Source organism: Coloeus monedula, assembly GCF_965178545.1.
Source record: "Coloeus monedula genome assembly, chromosome: 3".
Classification (NCBI taxonomy): domain Eukaryota; kingdom Metazoa; phylum Chordata; class Aves; order Passeriformes; family Corvidae; genus Coloeus; species Coloeus monedula.
The window spans coordinates 52,607,911-52,628,567 of NC_138783.1; the positions used below are offsets into that span (position 1 = coordinate 52,607,911).

Below are 20,657 nucleotides of genomic sequence, written 5' to 3' on the forward strand. Positions count from 1 at the left end.
AGCAGGAAAGAATAAAAGCAGGCTAAATAAAATTACTTTAAACACAGTTCTCCAGCACTTTCTACTCTATGTTGAGGGTATTGTTCTGTTTATTTTCCTTCTCAACTCAATTACACTAGGACCAGCCAGGTGAAATACAGGCATGTGGGATGAACAGCTTCTATTTTACTGAAGTTATTTTCTCTCTTGCAATGCTATTAACAACTAGAAGGTCTTGACCAAAGCATTGTTAGAGGTATTCTAGTTCATCTCAGTAACATCCACAGCATCCAGGGGGCTATGTTGTTATTTTCTGGTTTGTCCTTTTTTTTTTTCATTTTCTTGACCTAAAAGCTTTCCACTGAACAACTGCATTTGCGTATTGCCAGAGATCCCAACTGTTTTAATTAATTGCTGAAATTGTCATTCCCTTTGTCATTTACACAGCTAAAAAAGTCAGTTAGGTCTCATTGCTATCACACAACATATTTGAGACTGGGTAATTAAGAGCTGTAGCAAAAACAAATTTTATAAGGAATTCCATTTTCTTTCCCCTGGCTTCACTCACAGGGAAAGGAGAGCAGACTTTTTTTGGAAATGAAACAGTTTTTCTGGAGTTGAAGAGAATGTTGTATATAAACCCATTAGTGAAATAAAGTCCTCTAAACCATCCCTGACTTGTTTGCAGACAGGACAAGTCCCATTAGCTCTCCCAACTAAGAGAGAAAATCATGCACATTTCCCTTCCTCTATTCATTGTATATTCTCATAAAGAAAAGAAATCGACCCTGCCAGCTTTATAAACAGGTTGAAACAGCATAGGAAACCTCTGAATTTGCAGCACTGGAGAGGTCTTCCTTTTATGAAGTCACTTGGATTGCTACATCTACATCAGAAGATCCTGACCCTGCGTGTTGGGTTCGCATGGCAAGGTTTCGGTAGTGGCAGGGGCTACAGGGGTGTCTGTGAGATGCTGCCAGAAGCATCCCCATGTCCGACAGAGCCAACACCAGATGGCTGAAAGATGAACCTGCTGCTGGGAAAAGCTGAGCCCATCAGCAATGGTGGCAGCATCTCTAGGACAACAGACTTAAGAAGGAGGAAAAACCCCAAAACCTACAGAACAGCAGAGAGAGGACTGAGAATATGCAAAAGAAAGCACTCTGCAAACACCAAAGTCAGTGGAGGAGGGGGAGGAGGTGCTCCAGGTGCCACAGTAGGTTTGCTGCCAGGACTTGTGATGCCCTGGGAGGGACCACACTGGAGCAGTTTGTGAAAGGGACCTTACAGGGGAGAAGAGTTAGACAACTCTGAAGTGCAGTTCAGTCCAGAAGGGAGGGGTGGGGGGGATGTTTTTAAGATTTTGTTTTATTTCTCATTACCCTACTCTGGTTTGATAAATAATTTCCCCAAGTCGAGTCTGTTTTGCTCATGGCAGTAATTGGTGACTGCACTCTCCCTGTCCTTATCTCAACAATGAACCTTTCATTGTTTTCATTCCCTGCCTGGATGAGGAGGGGAGTAACAGAGCAGCTTCCCCGAGCAGCTGACATCCAGCCAGGGTCAGCCCACCACACTCTAGCATTTCCATTAAATTCTTAATGCCTGCTCAGAATAAAGCTCCATAGCACCTTAAGCTGACCTAAGGTGCAGTACAGTATCACTGCCAACTAGCTGTGCTTCCTCGTGTCCTTCTTTGTTGGTGGTTTGTGAAGATAACCACATTAAACCATCTAAAAGGAAAATTTGGGGGTTTTTGCCAAATCAGTTTCCTGAACAGATCCTCTACGTGGTCACAAGTGTTTGTTCCTTTGTTTGACTGAGGACAAAAACACATGGCCAGAACACAGGACTAGCCAGGCCTGGATTTACACTCTTCTCAGCACTACAGCACACATGCTCAAACTGGATTTAACCAAGTAAATCTGGGTACTAAACGCAGTCCAGCTCCAACAACATGAAGATTTGGATCTGCTTATTTCCTCAGAGGGGAAGTACATATAGTGAGAGGCCAGCAACAAAGTGCTGAAAGAATCAGTCTTTTATTTCACAACCACATTCATGACCTTGAAACAGGAGACAGAAATGCATTAATGAAAGCTGCAGATGACAAAATTACATAAACCAAAGCCACAACGTCATACATACATAGAAGCCCAACTGATTTTGAAAAGAGCAAGAATAAATATGGGATGACATTTATCTAACCTAAATACAAGGGTTAATACTAAAAGATGACTATTAGTTCTAATTTCAGGTGTGATCTCTTAAAAGCAGAGAGATGAAAAAGCCTTGAGATCACTAAAGGATTACAAAATGTGCACGATCCACAAATTCAATACAGCTGAGAAAAGAGACACAGTAACATAAATGCAGGAGATACTGGGAAATATGAATGCCATTGGACAAGCTGATAGTGAACTTCTCATTTTTTAAATTTTTTTTCAATTTGGTCTATGTTCATATAAGAACAGCACAAGGGTGAAATGCTGAATTTCATGCCTGCGCTGCAAGCCAGTCCTTAGGAAAAAAATTTAACAACTCCAATGTATCAATTGCCTTTTGTACAGCATCTCTTCTACCTTAACCCTAATGAGACCCCAGCTAAGGTGAACACAGCAAATTGCTTTGCCCACAACCAGTCTAGCAAGCAGTGTGTGACAAGCACTACATCCGCAGTGAAAGCTGTCCTTCCTGCCGACAGCAGACTGGAGAAAATACATGGGGAATCTGGCAAAATATCTTGTATATGCATAATAGTGACATACCAGAGTTGGAAAGTCGGTCATCATCTGTATTAGCAGATAAATGAGCATTAAAGACAAAAATTACTTTCCAGTTCCATGTCACCTTATTAAAGAGAAATGATTTGTCATAAGTCAGACAAACAAAACCAAAACCTGCTAGTTTTCTGCATAAAAGTATCCATCACTATCCAAACAAAACTCCACTTCTAGCTCTCTCACTTCAAGGAAGATGTGAACAGTTTTAAATATTAAGGGAGCAGGAATAAATGTTTGCATCCACCTTTGCCTGCGTAACATCAACAAGCATCTGCAGAACTTTTTGGTTTGAGAGCAAAACAAACTGACAAAATGAACAGGGTTGGAAAGGACGGCTGGAGATCACCTACTCCAAACCCCTGCCAAGGCAAGACCACCTAGGGCAGGTTACACAGGAACGTGTCCAGATGGGTTTGCAATGTCTCCATAGGAGACTCCACGACCTCCATGGGCAGCCTGTTCCAGTGCTCTGCCACCCTCAACGTAAAGAAATTGTTCCTCATGTCGAGATGGAACTTCTTGTGTTTTAATTCCTGGCCATTGCTCCTCATCCTGTCGCTGGGCACCACTGAAAAGTCTGGCACCATTCTCCTGGCACTAGCCTTTGCGGTATTTATATGCATTAATGAGATCCCCTCTCAGTCATTTCCTTCTCCAGGCTGACTAAGCCCAGCTCTCCTCTCTCTCCCGTAAGATGCTCCAGACCCCTCATCATCTTTGTGGTCCTGCGCTAGACCCTCTACAGGATCTCCTTGCCTCTTGTAGAGGAGCCCAGAACTGCATACAGCACTGCAGACGTGGCCTCCACGTTACCAAACCCCCCCACTCCTACACGCTCCCTGTGCGACCGCAGCCACCCCATTCCCGGCCCCGCTCTCTCCCCGTCCCGTCCCGCCTCCCTCCAGCGCCTATGGAAGCGCCGGGTCGCAGTTGCTCCGGGGTCCTACCTCAGCCGCGGACAGCCATTACAACTGCCTCATTAGAAACCCTCCCCGCTATTCTCCGCTGCGTCTCGCCCACCTCTCCGCCTCTCCCTTTCCTAGCTCTAGTGAGGTGCTGCGGAAGAACGCGGCCGCTCCCTGCCTCATAGAGGGTCGGCGGGGCATGTTCTCTTCCCTTTGTGGTCAGGCGCGCCTCGGGCAGCTCAGGGCCGGCGGAGGCCCCTGTGCGGCGGGCGGCGCTGACGTGTCGGTGGGAGCGGCGGCGGCCCTGGCAGCACCATGTGAGTCAGGGAGCGAGGGAGGGACCGAGCGGGGGTCCCGCAGCCCCCCTCGCTCCTTCACCCAGCCCTAACCCCCTGCTCTCTCCACAGGTCGAAGGTCACCTTTAAAGTGACGCTCACCTCGGACCCCCGGTTGCCTTACAAAGTGTGAGTGCCGGGCCGGCGCTGCGTGGGGCGGCGGGGAAGTGAAACGGGGCGCATCGGGAATGGCTTCTGATGGCCATCCCGGCGGGCATTCCGCCAGCGGGAGCGGCGGTTGTCTCCCTCCGTGCGGAATGACAGGCGATGTCTGTAGTTAGCCCTGCTCTTGGGGCTTTTCCACTTTGCCCCACTGCCCTGCGCGTCTTCCACAGTCACAGAATCATTCATGTTGGAAAAGACTTCCCAGACCAATGAGTGCAACCTCTGACCGATCACGGGCTTGTCAACCAGACCATGGCACTAAGGGCCACGTTCAGGCTTTTCTTGAACACCTGCAGGCATGGTGACTCCACCGCTTCCCTGTGCAGCCTGTTCCAATGTGTGACAACCCTTTCAGTGAAAAATTCCTCCTGATGTTCAGCCTGAGCCGCCCCTGCCACAGCTTGAGGCCAGGTCCTCTCCTGGAGAGCACATTGCTACAGAGCTTAATCCCACAGCTCTTGAGATTTGCCACATCTGCTGAAACTTAGAGGTGTTCTCATTTTCTGCTAAAAATGCTTCTCTTGAAGCATCTGACACCCACCAGGGACCTTGATTACTGGTTGCACAGCTTTGGCAAAAGTACTGCCATTGGTAAAAGTGAAGTTTCAATTGCTAGTTTAATAGCAGATAAAGTTACTTTTCGGTTTGTTTTGGCAGCCACGTATTACTTGTGTTGTGATTTCAGGTTAAGCGTGCCTGAGAACACACCTTTCACAGCCGTCCTCAAATTTGCTGCGGAAGAAGTAAGTAGAGAGTGATGATGCTGGTTTTTAACATTTTGCATGTTCTTGAAAGTGAAAGCCTTTTTAATGGTAAAAATGCAGTGGTTAATTCAACAGAAGGAACTGCTATTGGATACAGATGGTCAAAAGCTTTACTGGCCTCAGTGGGGGCCTGACAGAACTTGAAGAATCCTAAACTTAGTGATCCTTGCACAAATTATGCATCAGCAGCTGGCATTGAGGTGCTTTCTGTTCTTCTTTGTAATTAAACTATTTTATATCAGTGATGTCAAAATTTGTGACAGTGGAGAAGTGGAGAGAATTTAAAGATACTGCTATTGGATACTTAATATTAAAATTTCTTATGTGGAATATCAAGAAAATTCTTTAGCATTATTCAGGAAACTCTTAAACTCTTTTCACATTCAGTTCCAGTAATCTCTGACTTTGGAAGACACATGGTTTATGATTGTGGAAGGTATTGAGATCAGCCGTATGGGATAAATTCAAAAAACTGACTGTGTTCTTTGGCTTCTGTGTGTTGATCTTTCACATGGAATCCTATACCATTAGGTGTCTAAATTGCTCACATAATGTATTTGAAGAGATGTATCATGTTGTTTCAAGTTAAGCATGCAAAGATTAAGAGACATTCACCAGGTGTAAACAGTAAGATCAAGTGCATGATGGCTCTCTTCATCTAACTGACAAAAAATTCAGCTGAGAGTCTGTTCTTGCAGTTCCTCCCTCTTGTCTTTTCAGGAGAACCTGGGAAATTCTGGGTTATTGAAAATTTCTTTTGTTCGAGCATTGTAATAAAATAGTTAGGAAGGATAATGGACTCCTGGTCTTGAGTCTCCTTATGTTGTTACTGTTACACCACAGATGTGACAGAAGCTCTTAGAGGAAACAGAGCTTGTGGGGGGAGGTTGTGGATTGGTTTTGTTGTAAATTTACTTGAAGAGAACATTATGCAGAATATAGCATGCTGTTAAAGATATTTGATGTTTTGGGGGGTTTTATTATGTTTTCTTTTCCCCCGTTATTTTTATTCTGAACTGATATGGTTGTGCCCACACAACCCATACATAGAGACCTAGACTGAAAAGTCTAAGAAACAAGTATGAGGCATCAGAAATGAGTGTGCAACTGAGTAGTTGGAGATGTTGAAAGGGAGGGGCCACTTCTGGTGGGGGTTGCCACTGAACCTGTTAACTTCACCTACTCATGGAACCACAATGTTAGTTAGTGATAGGGTCATCTGAGAAATGGATTTAGAGAATCATTAGTGACTTAAATATTCACATTTAGCAAACCATTATTTTAATTGGTGTATTTTGGGTATCTATGGGAGTTTTACTGTTTGACCTCAGACTATGGATCAGCACTGAAGCTTTTTGCATCTCTCTGAGACAAGGCAGAATGAAATGCTTTGTAAACAAAGAGCAAAAAAAATATTGTTAAACTCTTCCCCGGGAATGAAGCCTCTTTGTGAACTGGCATTGAAAAGAATGGGAGATAATTTTCGTGTTACATGATTTTTTTTTTTGTTCCTTGAACCACATAGCTTAAAATTACCTTATGCAGTGTGTTGTGATTCAAGAACCAGTTTCACGGAAACTGAATGAAACATATGTGGAAATGATCAAAATTTGGGCACAGTTGTTACTTGTACTCCAGGGGAAGTGGATTATCTTCTCAGTGATTAAAGCTCTTGGGGCAGAGAAGGATTTAAGTTGTGGCTATCTAGCCTTAGCCAGTTTCTACTGAGATATCTCTCAGAGACTTAAAATTTGCCAAATCATAACCAGACTTGCCCTACTTGGAAAAAAACTCATTTTACAGTGTGTGGTATCTACTGGGTTTTTTTCCTTCATCTTTTTGAGCTACCTGGTACATGTCTCAGGTGTACACTTGCACAATTAGTTAGAAAAAATCTCCATTACATTTGTGGAATTACTAGTAAAATACTCATCCATTTCCATTAAATATAGTTAGCTATATCTATAAATCTGAAGGAACTCTTTTCTCATTTCTTATGTACCTGAACAAGCTAAAATGATAATTTAATATTACCCATGTATTTTCTGCTTTAACTATGTCTCTTATGCTATTTTGTCGTACTCTTTTTTCCTTTAGTTCAAAGTCCCTGCAGCAACAAGTGCCATTATAACAAACGGTAAGAATATAGTTTATATTTATTTTGTAATAGTTTTTGTATTGAAGTTGCAGTGAAGGTTATTGATAAAATCAATACTGTCTCGTATTTCACAAACTCTATGTAGTGTAAATTGAATTTAATAATATTGCAGCATTATTTAAATTTCTTACGTACGGGGTGAAGATACTAAACCACTAATTCAGTTTTGTCCAAATATATAGCTGAAGGTTTCTTGTCAGTTCCCATGCTAAGACTGTTTTTAGCTATAGGAAATAGCTGCATGATGACCTGATGTAATAGTTGCATCTTGTTGGTATGTTTTTTGAGCTGCAAGTTTAATGTAATAAGTTGTAATACGTCTGTTTCATCTTCTTTTTTCTCTTTCTTTCCTTCTTTGTAGATGGTATAGGAATAAATCCTGCACAGACAGCAGGTAAGTTACTGTATATGAATCCCAGCATTCAAAACTTGTTATTTCTCTTTCAGTCTAATGTATAGCACTTGGGGTTGTATTACATTTTGGGTTTGACTTCTTAAATGGGAGGAGCATTATCCAGTAGTTAAAAACTAGTCATTGTAGGGTGTAAAATGTTAAATCCAAAGAACAGTGTTTGAACTTTTTGTTCAGTGTTTGTTTATTTAGTTCTGTGAAAAAGTGAGGGACTTCTGATCTTCAGAGCTTTGCATTTAATGTGCAGTTTGAAAGCAATACTGTAATACATGCTACTGCAGTAACAAGTAACAGCTATATTCCCCCCTCTCTATCTAATTCAGTAGTAATTGCTGTTCTAGCAGCACTTCTCATGAGGTATGTTAAAAAAAGTAAGAGTTTTAGAGCAGGAACTCCAGGAGCTGTGGAAGGTGTGTTTTTAGAAGAGTTGGGTTGGAACTAGGTGGTCATAGAGGTCTCTTCCAAATCAAATCATTCTTTGGTTCTTGCTGGTAGCTCTTGTTCTCACCAAGGGGTTCCATGTCAGAAATCCCTGAATTCAAATGTGGAGGCTGGCTATGAGAGAAGCATTTATCTCTGTCACAGAAAAGTGTAAGGCTGTTCCCTGTCACCTCCTGAAATACATGGAAACATAGTACAGATATGTACCAATAATGGTCTGCTGTCTGGAAGCAGATTGTGTGGACTTGCTCTTGAAAAGCTATACTTTTAAACTAATTGGGAAATAATTACAGTAGTCTAATCTTAAACCATTAGAGAAGAGAGTGGAACAGAGTATCCTGATAGAAAGTTATGAACATTTCTCACCTACTAGGTACTAATAAAAACACCTTTGGTGCTTATGGAATCCAGTCATCCAGTGAAAACTGAATAATTTTACCCCTGCTTGCAAACATGAGGAATGTTTGGTAGAGACTTGGTGCTATTCTGGTTTTTGCATGAAATCCATGCATCCATCTATCTCTCTCATTTATGCCCTCTGAATGCCAGTCATTATTGAAGGTACCACAGGAAAAAAGAAAACACAAAAACAAGGCATTATCAGCACACTTAGCTGTGTAAACTAGAGTATAAAGTAAATCCTTGCAGAGCACAGAACAGTATCTGATGTTTAGAGGAGCAGTTGCTTGACACTAGTTTGGGGAATTTCATGAAGTTGTAAAAGAAACCATTTAAGTGTAGAGACATGTTTCTGAGATCTGTGATTGCATTAACAACATTTGAAAATGAAGATCGAATAAGCGTTTGGCTTTCTGCTCCACTGGAGACTTCTGTCCTGCCTTCGGACACCTGGATTATGGTTTCACAGGTGTAGTGCCTCAGGCAGACTCCTCAGCTGATGCTGTCCTCATCGTGATACCATGATCAAGTGTATTAAAAACAGATAATAGATCTAATAATTTAGTGTAGTTACTAGATCATCACCCACATATAAAGCCACATTTTCACATGACCACTGAAGAATACTTAGGCAAAATGGTAAAGTTGCTTGAGGTATACTTAGGCTGTTTCTCTTCCTCAGCAGTATGCTTTCATTTTTTATTATGTAGCTCAAATTAGTTGTAGCTTAATCCTTTAAAGTAAATGTATTTAGAACTACTTGACTGCTGAGCAAAAGCATCCATAAAGTAGTTCATTATACTTGCAGCTGTGCATATTGAATTCACGTCTCCAGTTGATTTGCTTTACCTCTCCTAAGCTCTTATAAATATTGAGGGATTATTCAGTAGTATAAAACAGCATCTCATAATCAAGAAACCGGTAAATCAAAAGCATCTAGATGCAAAATGTTGTCATCACTGCCTTATTCTTCAGATGTAATATTAGGCACATGGATTATGTTTTTTTAACATAGGTGTTCTGGCAATGCTGTGTGATGTTTCTGTCAACCGGGGAAAAAACCAAAACAAACCAGTCCACAACAAAACAAACCTCCAAAATAAATCCTAACAAAACAAGGAAAATACAACCCACACCAAACCCAGTGCTCAGACCAAAATCCCTCCTCAGTTTACAAGTAAACATCTATAATTTAGGTATAAACTTCTGTTCAGCCTCATTATTTGGTATCTCAAAATAAAATTACTTTTTTCCCTTCTTTTTAAATTTTTTTTTCATATATCAGAGTTCCTGCAGATTGAACAGTTACTTAAGTCTTCAAAAACTTCCAAAATAAGATATACAGGAATAAAATCTTAGTAATCCTTGGGGATTTCAGAGGTTTTGTACTGTTCCACGATTTCCTCTCCTTTCTGAAAAAAAGCACTCAAGTGTGACTTTCATTTTCCTTACATGATTTCATGGAGCAGGGGAAATGAAAGCTGAAAGAGCTAGGCATAACACTTAATCCCTGTATTGATTTCAATTTTAAATCCTTGATAGTTCTGGGAATAGTATGCCATAATTTTAATAAAACGAGTGTGATATTAGTGATGGAAACAAACTGAGGTGAGGTGAGTTACTGTCTCCATGAGATGCAGCTGTGGCCTGTTTCAAAACATTACGAATTTTATGATGGCCATTACAATAGGACATTTCCATCTAGGATAGTAAGGTTAGTAAGCAGTTCTCCAGTTTGTTGCTGAGACAGGTTTGCATTCAGTGGGTTTTCTAGATCTCTTCAGTACATGGTCTTGGCAGATCTGTAAAATCAGAATGTCTTCTGATAACATGTTCTTTTGAATTGATTTTCCAAGGGTCATTATGTTGACTGTGTATGATGGTTTTGATCCTGATCCACATGCTGGAGAAGTGGAGTTCAAAAAAAGGGTAGCTTTGTTCTAAGATGCAAACAACTTAAATGGATGTCAAGTATCTTAATTTTATTTGTGAGAGCACTCTACATCCCTGGAATGGGATGCTCAGGAGAGAAATACAATTACTCTGTTTTAGAAGTTAATGCAAGTTTGAATAAGGAATCACATACAGTCTATTTTGTGCAGTAATAATATGAAGTAAAAAAGTAAACGTTCCATGTATTACTTAAATAATACATCACTTAGAGATGTGGTTACATTTTCAAATGTTACATGTAACAGAAGAAAATAGCAGCTTGAATGACAATCCTGAATACATAAAAAAAATATTCAAGGCATCTAAGTATTAGAAACTTCTAATTTTTTATTATGTCTTCTTATTATGTAAAGATTATGATGATTAAGAAAATATAGTAATAAATAAGAAGTTGAAAGGGATTTTTATGCTAAAATGAGACTAAGTTATGCTTGCCTGTTTGGAGAACCTTCCTAAAAGGAAGGTATAATTGAGGTTCTGAAGTTAGAAGTCGATAAGTACTGAACCAAGGAGAGAGCTAAAAATGAATGAATGCATGAATGACCTCAAGATAACAAAATAATTATGGAAAACTAAAACTTCATTTTCTTTTCTTCAATTTTTTATGGCTTATAAGTGAAATCAGGCATTCAAGTGTGAAACTGCAAAGTTTGAAAGGCTACACTTTGCAAGGTCTAGCATTTTTATTTAAAATAAAGAGCTCCTTGGAAAAAGAGGAGCATGATAAAATTCCATGGAAACATGAAAAATTTATTTCTGCTATGTCAAAAGGAATTACTATGAAGCTGTTAAACACTGACTTAACATTGTTATCCTTTAAACGTGTTTATTGAGGTAACACTGTATTTTCTTGGTTAGTAATACATCCTGTTTTCTTTCTTTGTTTAGGAAATGTGTTTTTAAAGCATGGTTCAGATCTACGGCTCATTCCCAGAGATCGAGTTGGGAGCTCCTAACATCTCCTGAAAGCTGGGGAATAAGTGACGTTGCTGTGCAGCAGAGGTCTATTTATTTTGGAACTCCAAAATGCAACTAATTAATTGGACTTTTTTAAAGCAAGGAAAAATTACTTCCCAGGATTTGATTTTTTTTTTTTTTTGAAACAGAGATAATCATTTTCCTGTTAAAATATATTAACTCATACACTGATTCTTCCCTGACTAGTAGAAGAACAGGCTAATTGCATGTTATGTTGCTGCAAGAAGGACAGACTTGTCTATAGGTGTTACTGACACCACAAGGGTAAACACAGCCACCATCAAGAGGTATTTAAAATACTGGATATTGTTGAGCCTGCTTCGTGGAAGGGGGAATTGGGTTATGATTTTGCTACAAAGAAATTATTCCTACTGTGTGCTTAAAGTTGGGGGTTTTCCCGGTGTTTTTTTAAATAAAGTTATTCCCATGTTTAGAGGAACAGCTTTCACCTGGCTCAAGTATTAAGCTCAAGTAGAAGGGAAATTTCAGGAGTTCATTACTCAAATAAGTAAACAGTTGCCAAATGTTCCAAAGTAATTCTAAGATTTAATTGCTGCAAGTATTTGAGATACAGGAGAAAACAAGAGGTTTCTGTGTTTTAAGACTTCATTCGGACATACTGTGAAGTTAAATTAAACTCAATTTACAAGAATTTATGAGACCAAGTCTCCTCACATGAAGTGCCATCAGCTGAGAAGGATTGCAATGTAATTTGGGAATGTGTAGGTACAGGTCAAATACGTCATTCCTTTTTCAGTAAACTAACACTGGTTCTTTCCAGAAGTCTTGGTTTTGTTACTGCCTGTTACATAGAAAACATCATAGAATTCGCTGAAATATTTGTCTTCAGATTATAAATTGCCAGGTGTACACTATCAGTTGTGTATTTTAAGTAGAGAAATTGCTGCTTTTCTTGAACTGGTTATCTACGTTGTAATTTAATGTATTTGGCAAAATCTTACCATATTGCATTTTTTTCTGTTCTACTGAGTTGAATGGAAAGAACAGTGGGTATTGTAGTGCTTGGTTAAATGAGTATTGTCACAAATACAACTGTCCTGTGCTTTAGAAAGATGTTCAGATAATGTGTCAGGTAATGCAGAAGTATAAAATGCCCTTCTGAGTGGGTGTAAGCTGAGGAAATAGAGAAAAACACTTCAGAAATCAATATTTGACTATAAACAGCTTCCAAATTTAAGATAAATTGTAAAATTCTGTATTTCTCTTTAATAAACAATTATATGAAAAAGTGCAAACATTGTTCCTCTCATATTCTTAAAGTTTGACAATAATTAAAAACTTCCCATTAAGCTTTTATTCAACATGCTTTGAGATTCATTTTAAGCCAAAAGATTGTTAGTATGCAGAATTCTACAGAACACTGCCCCAAAGAGCAAAGTACATAGTTTTTGTTAATCTAATGCCACAATATAATTAGGATGAGCGAAATTAATTGCTGGTAATTTTTAGCTGCAAATCTCTTGACTGAATGCTTGAAAAAGCACCTGATACTGGAATATAACAAACAGGAATCTTTTTTTTTCCTGTCTAAAGGTGCAGTGTTTTTGAAGGGCCATCACGGTTAAGTGCATTTTGAAACCAGGATGCTCCGATGTTTATATAATTGAGGGTTATATAAAAATGATTTCATGTGGTGGCTAACATTTCTAACACTGTTATTTAGGTTATAACACAGCATAAAGTATTTGTTTGACATACTGCATTGCAGGTAGTTTATGTAACATGCTAAGAATTTGTTCATTTGGAAAAATAACTGGTATTTTTAGTACTCTGTTCATTACACCTTTGTCCCAGTATGGCCTCTAAAATCTGTACATGGCTTTTCAAGACACTTGATTTCAGTGCTGAAATGTATTTAGCAATCTTCTGCAAGTTGACTTGACCTTTGCAAGTTGATTTTCTTAAGTCATGTTTGTATATGGTTGTATAGGAAACTTTAAGTTTCTAGGGCTTGGGATTTTTTAGAAGATTGTGGAAGTGCTGTGCTCCCACATTTGCACTGGTCTGTCTATCCATACTTTATGGTGTACTTTGGAAATCAACTCTGCCTGGCAGTTGTGTTGTCAGCTCTGGTTATAACCTGAATGGTGTTAAACAAAAGATTTGTGTTGTTTGTGATTCACTTTGTCAGACCTTTGCTGAAGTCAATTTGAAGGGTCTTTTTTCTGTATTTTACATTTATAAAAGGATGTCTGATTCATGTTACAAAGATACTCTGTGAAAAAATAAATTGGCAGAAGCATAAATTGTGAAAAGTCCCACCAAAACTTTCAGATATCTCTTATTGTTGTTTTGGTTTATACAAGATCATAGAAGTATTATTTTGATAGAATTTTTAAAGATATCATGGACATTTTTCAGGGAGGAAAGCACAATGCTCTGATGAAGTACAGTAGAATGGGAGAAGTTAGAAAATGGCCCTGATAATAAATTCTATCAGCAGTATGGTTTTCTTCCTGTGTTCTTGTCACAAAATCCAACTTTATTCTGTGTTTGAGATGAAAAGGCCATTTTCCTTTCTTCTTGTTACTAAGTAAGAATCATAAAAATTGTTGACAGTAGGTCTCAGAAGTTGAGAATTCTTATTCTTTGTGTTTAGCTTGATCATAAAAGCCCAGCTCCCACTGCTTGCTCCAGTGATACGAGGAGCAGTCGGAGTAAGAGAAGGAGCTGTTCCAGCAGGACTACACAATGAGTGTATTCTGAAGGTGCTGGGGCACAGCAGTCCTTTGTATGGCAGCATGCAGGTGGCCTTCAAACAGCACTTTAATGGGGCACTGGGAAAGCTCAATGCTGCAGTCATCCTAGCAGCGCTGTGGATACTGTTCCAGTGATTGTAGCAGGAGTGCTAAGCTCCAGCTGGGTGAACTTCAGTCCGTGTGCAATGCACAGTGTTCAGAGCTGAATACAGAATACCCAACAGCACCTCAGTAGTGAATTTCAGCCAATGATGGAAGGTAAATACTGGTGAGTGTTCACAAAGGTAAGTGTGATCTTTTTGAGGCTAATCTCTGCAGGCTGCTTCTGAAGCTTAACTTATTAAAGTCCTCCAGAGAGATTCAGAGTAGCTAAAAGAATCTTCAGTTCTGAATGGCTCTCTGAGAAGCCTTTATCTCCTCACTGGCTAGAGAAATCAGTTGATGCATTAACCTGCAGGGGCTAACATTAACCTTTATGAATGCCTTCCCCAACTGGTACTTCCCCCTCCCTTCAATACTGTATGTTACATACTTGTCCACTCAGTCTTGTTTGATCTTGATTAACACATGGTACAAGGTTCCCAGGGACTTGTTCAAAATAACAACAACTTTTGTGCATGAAATCAAAACTGCTTTTTGATGTAATTTAATTAGTTGAATGCAATTTTTATCCTTTTACAACAGGTTCAGGCCCTTGGTGGTCGTGTGAGGAAGGCTTGTAATTTTTTACAGAAAGCATTGCCAGCTTAAAAATAGTTCTGTTTACAAATAAAGAAGAAAACGTGTGTACTGAGGAGGAAAACAAAAGATTCTACTACTGAATCTTTTTGGAGTATGGATTTGGTCTCCTTTATATCTTTGAAGTGATTAAATGTTCCTGGCAAGCAGATTTTGAAGGATTTTGAATGCACCCAAATAGCCACTAATAAAAGGACCATGTGCAGGTGCTCCTGTTTACTATTATGAAGAAAATCCTGAGGCTATGAGTAGGAACAGTGACTCTCACTACTGAGAAATACCAGATGTGTGTAAGAACTATACCATCGCTAGAGGCTTTTGATAATTTTAATGGAGAGAATCGCTCTTTGATTTTGAACAATAGATAAATTTGTTTACAGACCTTGAAAGTAGTCCTCATCTGGTGGGAGTGAGATCACTGTCCAGAATCCCTTTCACTGCTCATGATATTTGATAGGAAGTAAGTCTGGAACAGTCTGGCCATTAAATAACTGGACTTCTCCCAGTGGAATTCTGTCTCAAAGGTGTAGTGTGAACTAAGAAGTGCAGCACTTTTATCTTCAGAAGACTTGGCTGTGATAAAAATCCATTGCTGTCTGATGAAGAGTTTAAAATTAAAAGAAAAGAGGGTGGGGAATATTCTTTGTATTACCTGTTGAGTCGTGAGGTCATTTTTCAATTCCAGGCTCACACTGTATGACTTCTTATAGGAGAAGCCACAAGATTTTAGTAAATGTTTGCTATCAAACATCTTAGAAATTCAACTGAAGAGCTGTGGGCTATTTGTAAGACAGTAAATGTAAAACAAATAGACCTATGAAGCATATCCACATCTAGGGAACACTTGCTAGGGATGACCATAAGTAGTTTGGTATTAATACTGATGCATGCTTCTAATGCTTAAAAGCATCAGGCATTACTTTGAACTGCTTTTCACATCTGTTCTTTGCAAAGTAGTTTTTAATATTTTTGATTGCATGCTTGCTTTGCCAAAGTGCTGTTAATTTTTACTATGGGCCAAACTTCGTGCTATGATTTTTCTAGAGTTTAGAAATAGAAATGCTGCTTCTGCCCCAAGCTGGGTTTATGCAGACCTTGACTATATATCCATGTGTGACTGACCTAAGCAGTGCTCGTAACTCCTCCCCTGAGGAAGGGACCTGAAAGATCATCTATTTTCAACCCCCCTGCCATGAGCACAGGTGCTTTCCATTAGGCCAGGCAGCTCTCAGCCTTTTTGCAAATTAAATTTTTTATGTTTAAATTGAAAACAAAAAGGCGATGCTGGATGTAGCTAATCGGCTGATGTTTATTGCAGTAGCTTTTTAAGCCATGGGCGGGGGAGGGAGGAAATAGCATTGCTGTAATAAAGTGCTGTCAGGCGATTCATGTTGCTTGAAAAATTAACATCTTTAAATTCATTTTTGCATTGACATTTCCAGTTAGTAGAGACCCATTAATTTGTGACAGGGTTCCGTTCCATTGCTGTGGGCTCTTGAATAGTATACAAATAATACTGGCTAACAATGAGAGCAGCCAGGCATCCTTACCAGCAGCACGAACGGGGAAGGTTTGTACAAGCACTCAATGTCAGTAAAGCACCACCCATGCAGAGCTGCTTATTAGCACTTGAACAAGAGCGCAGTACATCTTGCCAGCTGTTTCGTAGTCGATGGGATCCATTGTAGGTGACAATGACAATCAAATGGTCCTATTATTTATGCCAGGTTCATTTAATTCCCACTCCTTGACTAAATGCTGTTCCAGATGAATGTGTGTGTATAGTACAGAGTATCCACAGTGAGCTCAAGGACTCATCATTCTTATTTCATGACTCTGTTTTGGACAGCTCCAACTCCCTCCAAGAGACATCTGTTCTGAAGTGGCGTTGCAGGACAGTCAGTTCCATGGGGCTTCACGTCCAAGAATCTGTCATTTAAAAGCTGGTCTGAAGTTTATGCATTTCATTTTTATTTGTCATCCTGTGGTCATGGAAATTTAAGGTGGAGAGCTTCCACTGATCTTCAGACCTTAGGGTCAGGGATTGCTGAAGTTTTAAGTGCCACATCTAAACATCTAAATAACAGGAAAGCAATTTTAGCCATGTGCTTTTGTAAATTAGACTTAAATATCTTCTGCCCTACTGACATGCCAGAAGAACTTAATAATGTCAGAAAATTTGGAAGCCATGAAAAATATTAAGGAGGAGTAAAAAAAAAATGAAGAGGATCTAAAAATGAGAGCATGTGGGTATTACAGAGCCTGATAAAACCTGATATCCCATTTCAGTTTTGTGGTTCTCAAAATTTTCATTGGTGACCACTACCCTGTCATTATGCCATTACCCTGATTCCAGACACTTCCAGTTATGTACTGAAGAGATGACTGAGCATCTCTAAAGAAACATCCTCCTTTCAATTTTGATTGTTCAGGACAGTCACCTGTCTGATATCAATTATACTTCACTTGGAGACATCATGTCTTTTGTCATTGCAGTAGCGCAGACTATTTTATGTCTAAATGATTAAAGTAATGCAGTTTACACTGGGAAAGTCCTTGCACCTAAGGAAGCATAGCAAATACATAAATTATTCTCTATTCTAAAAATAGTTGAAGTTATCAGGTATTTTTAGTTCTCTAAAATGAAATTGAAAGAAAACCTGTAACTCTACCACTTTATCCTGGAAGTGGCAGCTATCAAAGTAAAGTATGCATTCTTCTTCCTATTGTGCCTTGAAAGCAAATGTTACTTTTAGTTTGAAAAGTGAGATCACCTGGAAAATGAAACCTATTAAATTGCTGTTGTGATATGCTTGCATTGATTGATGACCTCAAATTAGAATGGCAAGGAAAGGCTGTAACAGCCTTTAGTGTTTATCACAAAACTAAGATATTCATAAAGATGTTTTAACTCAGGGTTTGGCTGGTTAGTGGAAATTATTTTAATGAAATCTTTGACAGCTTTTTTATTCTGAACATTTGACAGTTGATGATAACTTAATGCAAATCAAATTCCTGCTTATTAGTGCTCAAATATTAGTTTTAGTAAGGCTTCCCTGGTATGAGTGAGGCATGTCCCTGCACCCCAAATCTTGTGCACTGTACTGCAATTCATGTTCCAGTGTAAAGCTAAATGAAGACAAATAATTACTTCGATTATTTAGTGATGGTGGACTGAAACACCAATTCTGTCCAAAAAGAAAGAGAAAGAACCCTGAACCGTGAGGTGGCAAATAAACAGTTATGATATCAATAATATGTATGATCATCTACTTGAGTTCATGTGAACTTTTTAGTATTAAAAAATGAAAGAGTCTTATGGATGGGGAAGATCTGCAACCAAAATGCACTGTGCTTCATTTTGGTTTGCCAGAAGAAGTGTCAGCACTATTCCATTTGATTTAATGCAGAACACTATGTACAAAGAATTTTAATTTCTGTAGTACAGTAATTCTTCAACTATTTTTGTTGTTGACCTGCATTAATTATATATATATTCTACATACGTAGAATTTCCAAAGGGATCTAAAACTGTTCTGGAAATTTGTTAGGGATCCAAAGCTGAAAAAGGCTGAATAAAATTGATCTGGTTTAACTATTGGTCCTGCAGTATTTAAAGAATAAGGCAAGAATAACTCTAACTGTACTAGAAGGTGTTTCTGCAAAGGTGGTTCTTTAAAATACACTGCAAGTCTCTGGAAGTTTTGTAGACCAGAAAGTTTTAAACAAGCTCAATTTTAATTTGCAAAAATTAAGTCTATATCTAGGGCAACTGATGGGACCAGTGCCTATAGGTGCCTGTTTCTACAGACCATAGGAGAAGCCTGGTCGATAAGTTTACACTAAGTGAACTGCTAGCTCAGCTAAGACGGATTCCAGTGAGGGAAGCTTTTACAGAAAACAACCGTGAACCAGCACAGATGGGGAAGATGATGCTTCCTGTTCCCTGCAGATCATTGGTTTTATGAGCTTCCTAGCTACCCACAGTACTGCTGGTCATAAACATAGGCAGCTTAAGAATCTGTTTGAAACCAAGCTAGAAAAACTCTGTAGATTGTGCTTTAATTAAACTCCTGTCAGAGGTATTCAGGCAATAAATTATTTTAAAATCTTATAAATAACTCTGTCAATTCAATTAATTTCTTGTGTCATACATTTAAAGATGTTAATTTTTCTACTCCAAGGTGATTTTTTTCACTTAGGTTATGCTGCCATTTTCACACTTTATCACAGAATATGCTGAGCTGGAAGGGAGCCACAAGGATCATCAAGTCCAATTCTTGGCCCTGCACAGGGCAACCCCAAGAGTCACAGCATGTGCCTGAGAGCACTGTCCAAATACTTGAACTCTGTCAGGCTCGGTGCTGTGACCTCTTCCCTGGGGAGCCTGTTTGAGTGCCCAATGTTTTTTTTTTTCCTTAGAATTCTCTTCCCATCTACTTTTTAATAAATTTCTTCTTACTATGTTTTAATCCAATTCAGATTGTCTGTCATTATCTTGAGCTTTGTTCCATAACAGCTCTTTGAATTCCATTTTTCCCTTCTTTTCCTGAGACCTTTCCACAGTCCTGATTTCTGTTACTTAATGAGGCACAGTTAAAGAAATCTGTGTGGATAGCATGTTACGAATTGCTGAACAATCCTCCTGCCTGTTTTGCTTTCTTAATCCCCAGTCTAGCTGATACCTTTTTTTTTTTTTTTTTCTCTTCCTGGCACCAGGGCTAATTTGGTGTGTGAGGACATGCTAGAATATTAATATAGGTAGCTGAAAAAGTCTCTTCTACACCAAATACAGGTTCACCAAAAAAGAAAAAAAAAACCAATCTGGCATGAAGAACACAGGCTCCAGTATTCTGGAAACATATCAGTCTGGACAACTCAAACATGAAATTAGTTTTGTCTGCTTTTTCATATTCTCCACATTGCTTCAGCAGAACCAAGTCTGTGTTACTCAAAAGATTGAGATCTGCAAGGCCGTTGTGTTAGCTGGGAAACCCAGTGCTATTGTGCCTTATTATCCTCTGTAGTTTTCTCTTTGTTTTTAACTTTTTGGTGTGTATATCTTCTCTTTTCTTCTTTTTTTCTTTTTTTTTTTTTTTTTTCTTCTGGAATAGTTCTTAAAGCATACTTTAATCCCATTATTCTACAAATCCACCATACATTATTTCCTTGCTAACTACAGCAGCTGATAATCAGTACAGCTACAGCCAGCTCTCATGCAGAGTGGTGAGAAGGACAATAAACATAGCATAAGAAAATGTTTCAGGCATTTTAAAATAATCATACCTGCAGCAAAAGACTGTAAAAATTGTGGTAAGGAACATAGGATTTTTGTGTTAATGGAGGCTATGAGAAAAGAGACCCTTCTCCAGCACTGAGGGGCTTCTCTTGGGCAGATGCACAGAACTGTTCTGTTCTGAGGAGGGAGGGAACCTCTCATGAAGGTTTCTGATTGTAAGTGGGAGACGGGCTGGGTGAAATGACCTGATCTAGGAAAAAAAAGGAGGTGGAAGTACAGAGGGAGCTCATCATCCAAATGTCTGCATATCTTGAAATAGGATACTGAAATGTCTGAACATGGGTGCATGAACTCCTGACATTTTTGGTACTGTGCCCCCACCCCCATGCACTGCCTTTTCTCCTGCTAAATAGCATCTCCATCCACTCATTGCTGAGCAAAGGTCAGCTTGTCTTGAATAAGGGGAGCAGAATGTGACAGATTGGCACCATCCCACCCCAAATACAGTGCAAACCTGCCTTCCCTTCAGAAATGTGGGAGCTAATGCAGGGTTTGTGTTGTTGGAGGGTACAGCCCATGCATTTCATCCAGTGCGTGCCTTGCAGGGGTGCACAAATTGGTGAATTCTTACTGTGTTTGATCTTGCCACTAAGCAGCACACTTATGCTATTGTTAAACAAACCACTTT

At 39.2% G+C, this 20,657-nt stretch overlaps 1 protein-coding gene across 1 annotated transcript; it reads left to right on the top strand.

Moving 5' to 3' along the window:
* The first annotated feature begins 3,932 nt into the window (after window positions 1-3,932).
* Window positions 3,933-12,519, top strand: UFM1 (ubiquitin fold modifier 1). Its single transcript, XM_082279217.1, has 6 exons — window positions 3,933-3,984; window positions 4,075-4,131; window positions 4,853-4,910; window positions 7,029-7,068; window positions 7,451-7,483; window positions 11,183-12,519. Coding segments are annotated over exons 1-6 (258 nt in total). The 5' UTR covers window positions 3,933-3,982; the 3' UTR covers window positions 11,251-12,519.
* Window positions 12,520-20,657: the final 8,138 nt, after the last annotated feature.

What these genes read in the sequence shown, in the direction of transcription:
- UFM1 (XM_082279217.1), top strand. An exon ending in CCCCGGTTGCCTTACAAAGT is followed by an intron (nt 4,132 to 4,852) that starts GTGAGTGCCGGG and finishes TTGTGATTTCAG; the next exon opens with GTTAAGCGTGCCTGAGAACA. An exon ending in AAATCCTGCACAGACAGCAG is followed by an intron (nt 7,484 to 11,182) that starts GTAAGTTACTGT and finishes TTCTTTGTTTAG; the next exon opens with GAAATGTGTTTTTAAAGCAT.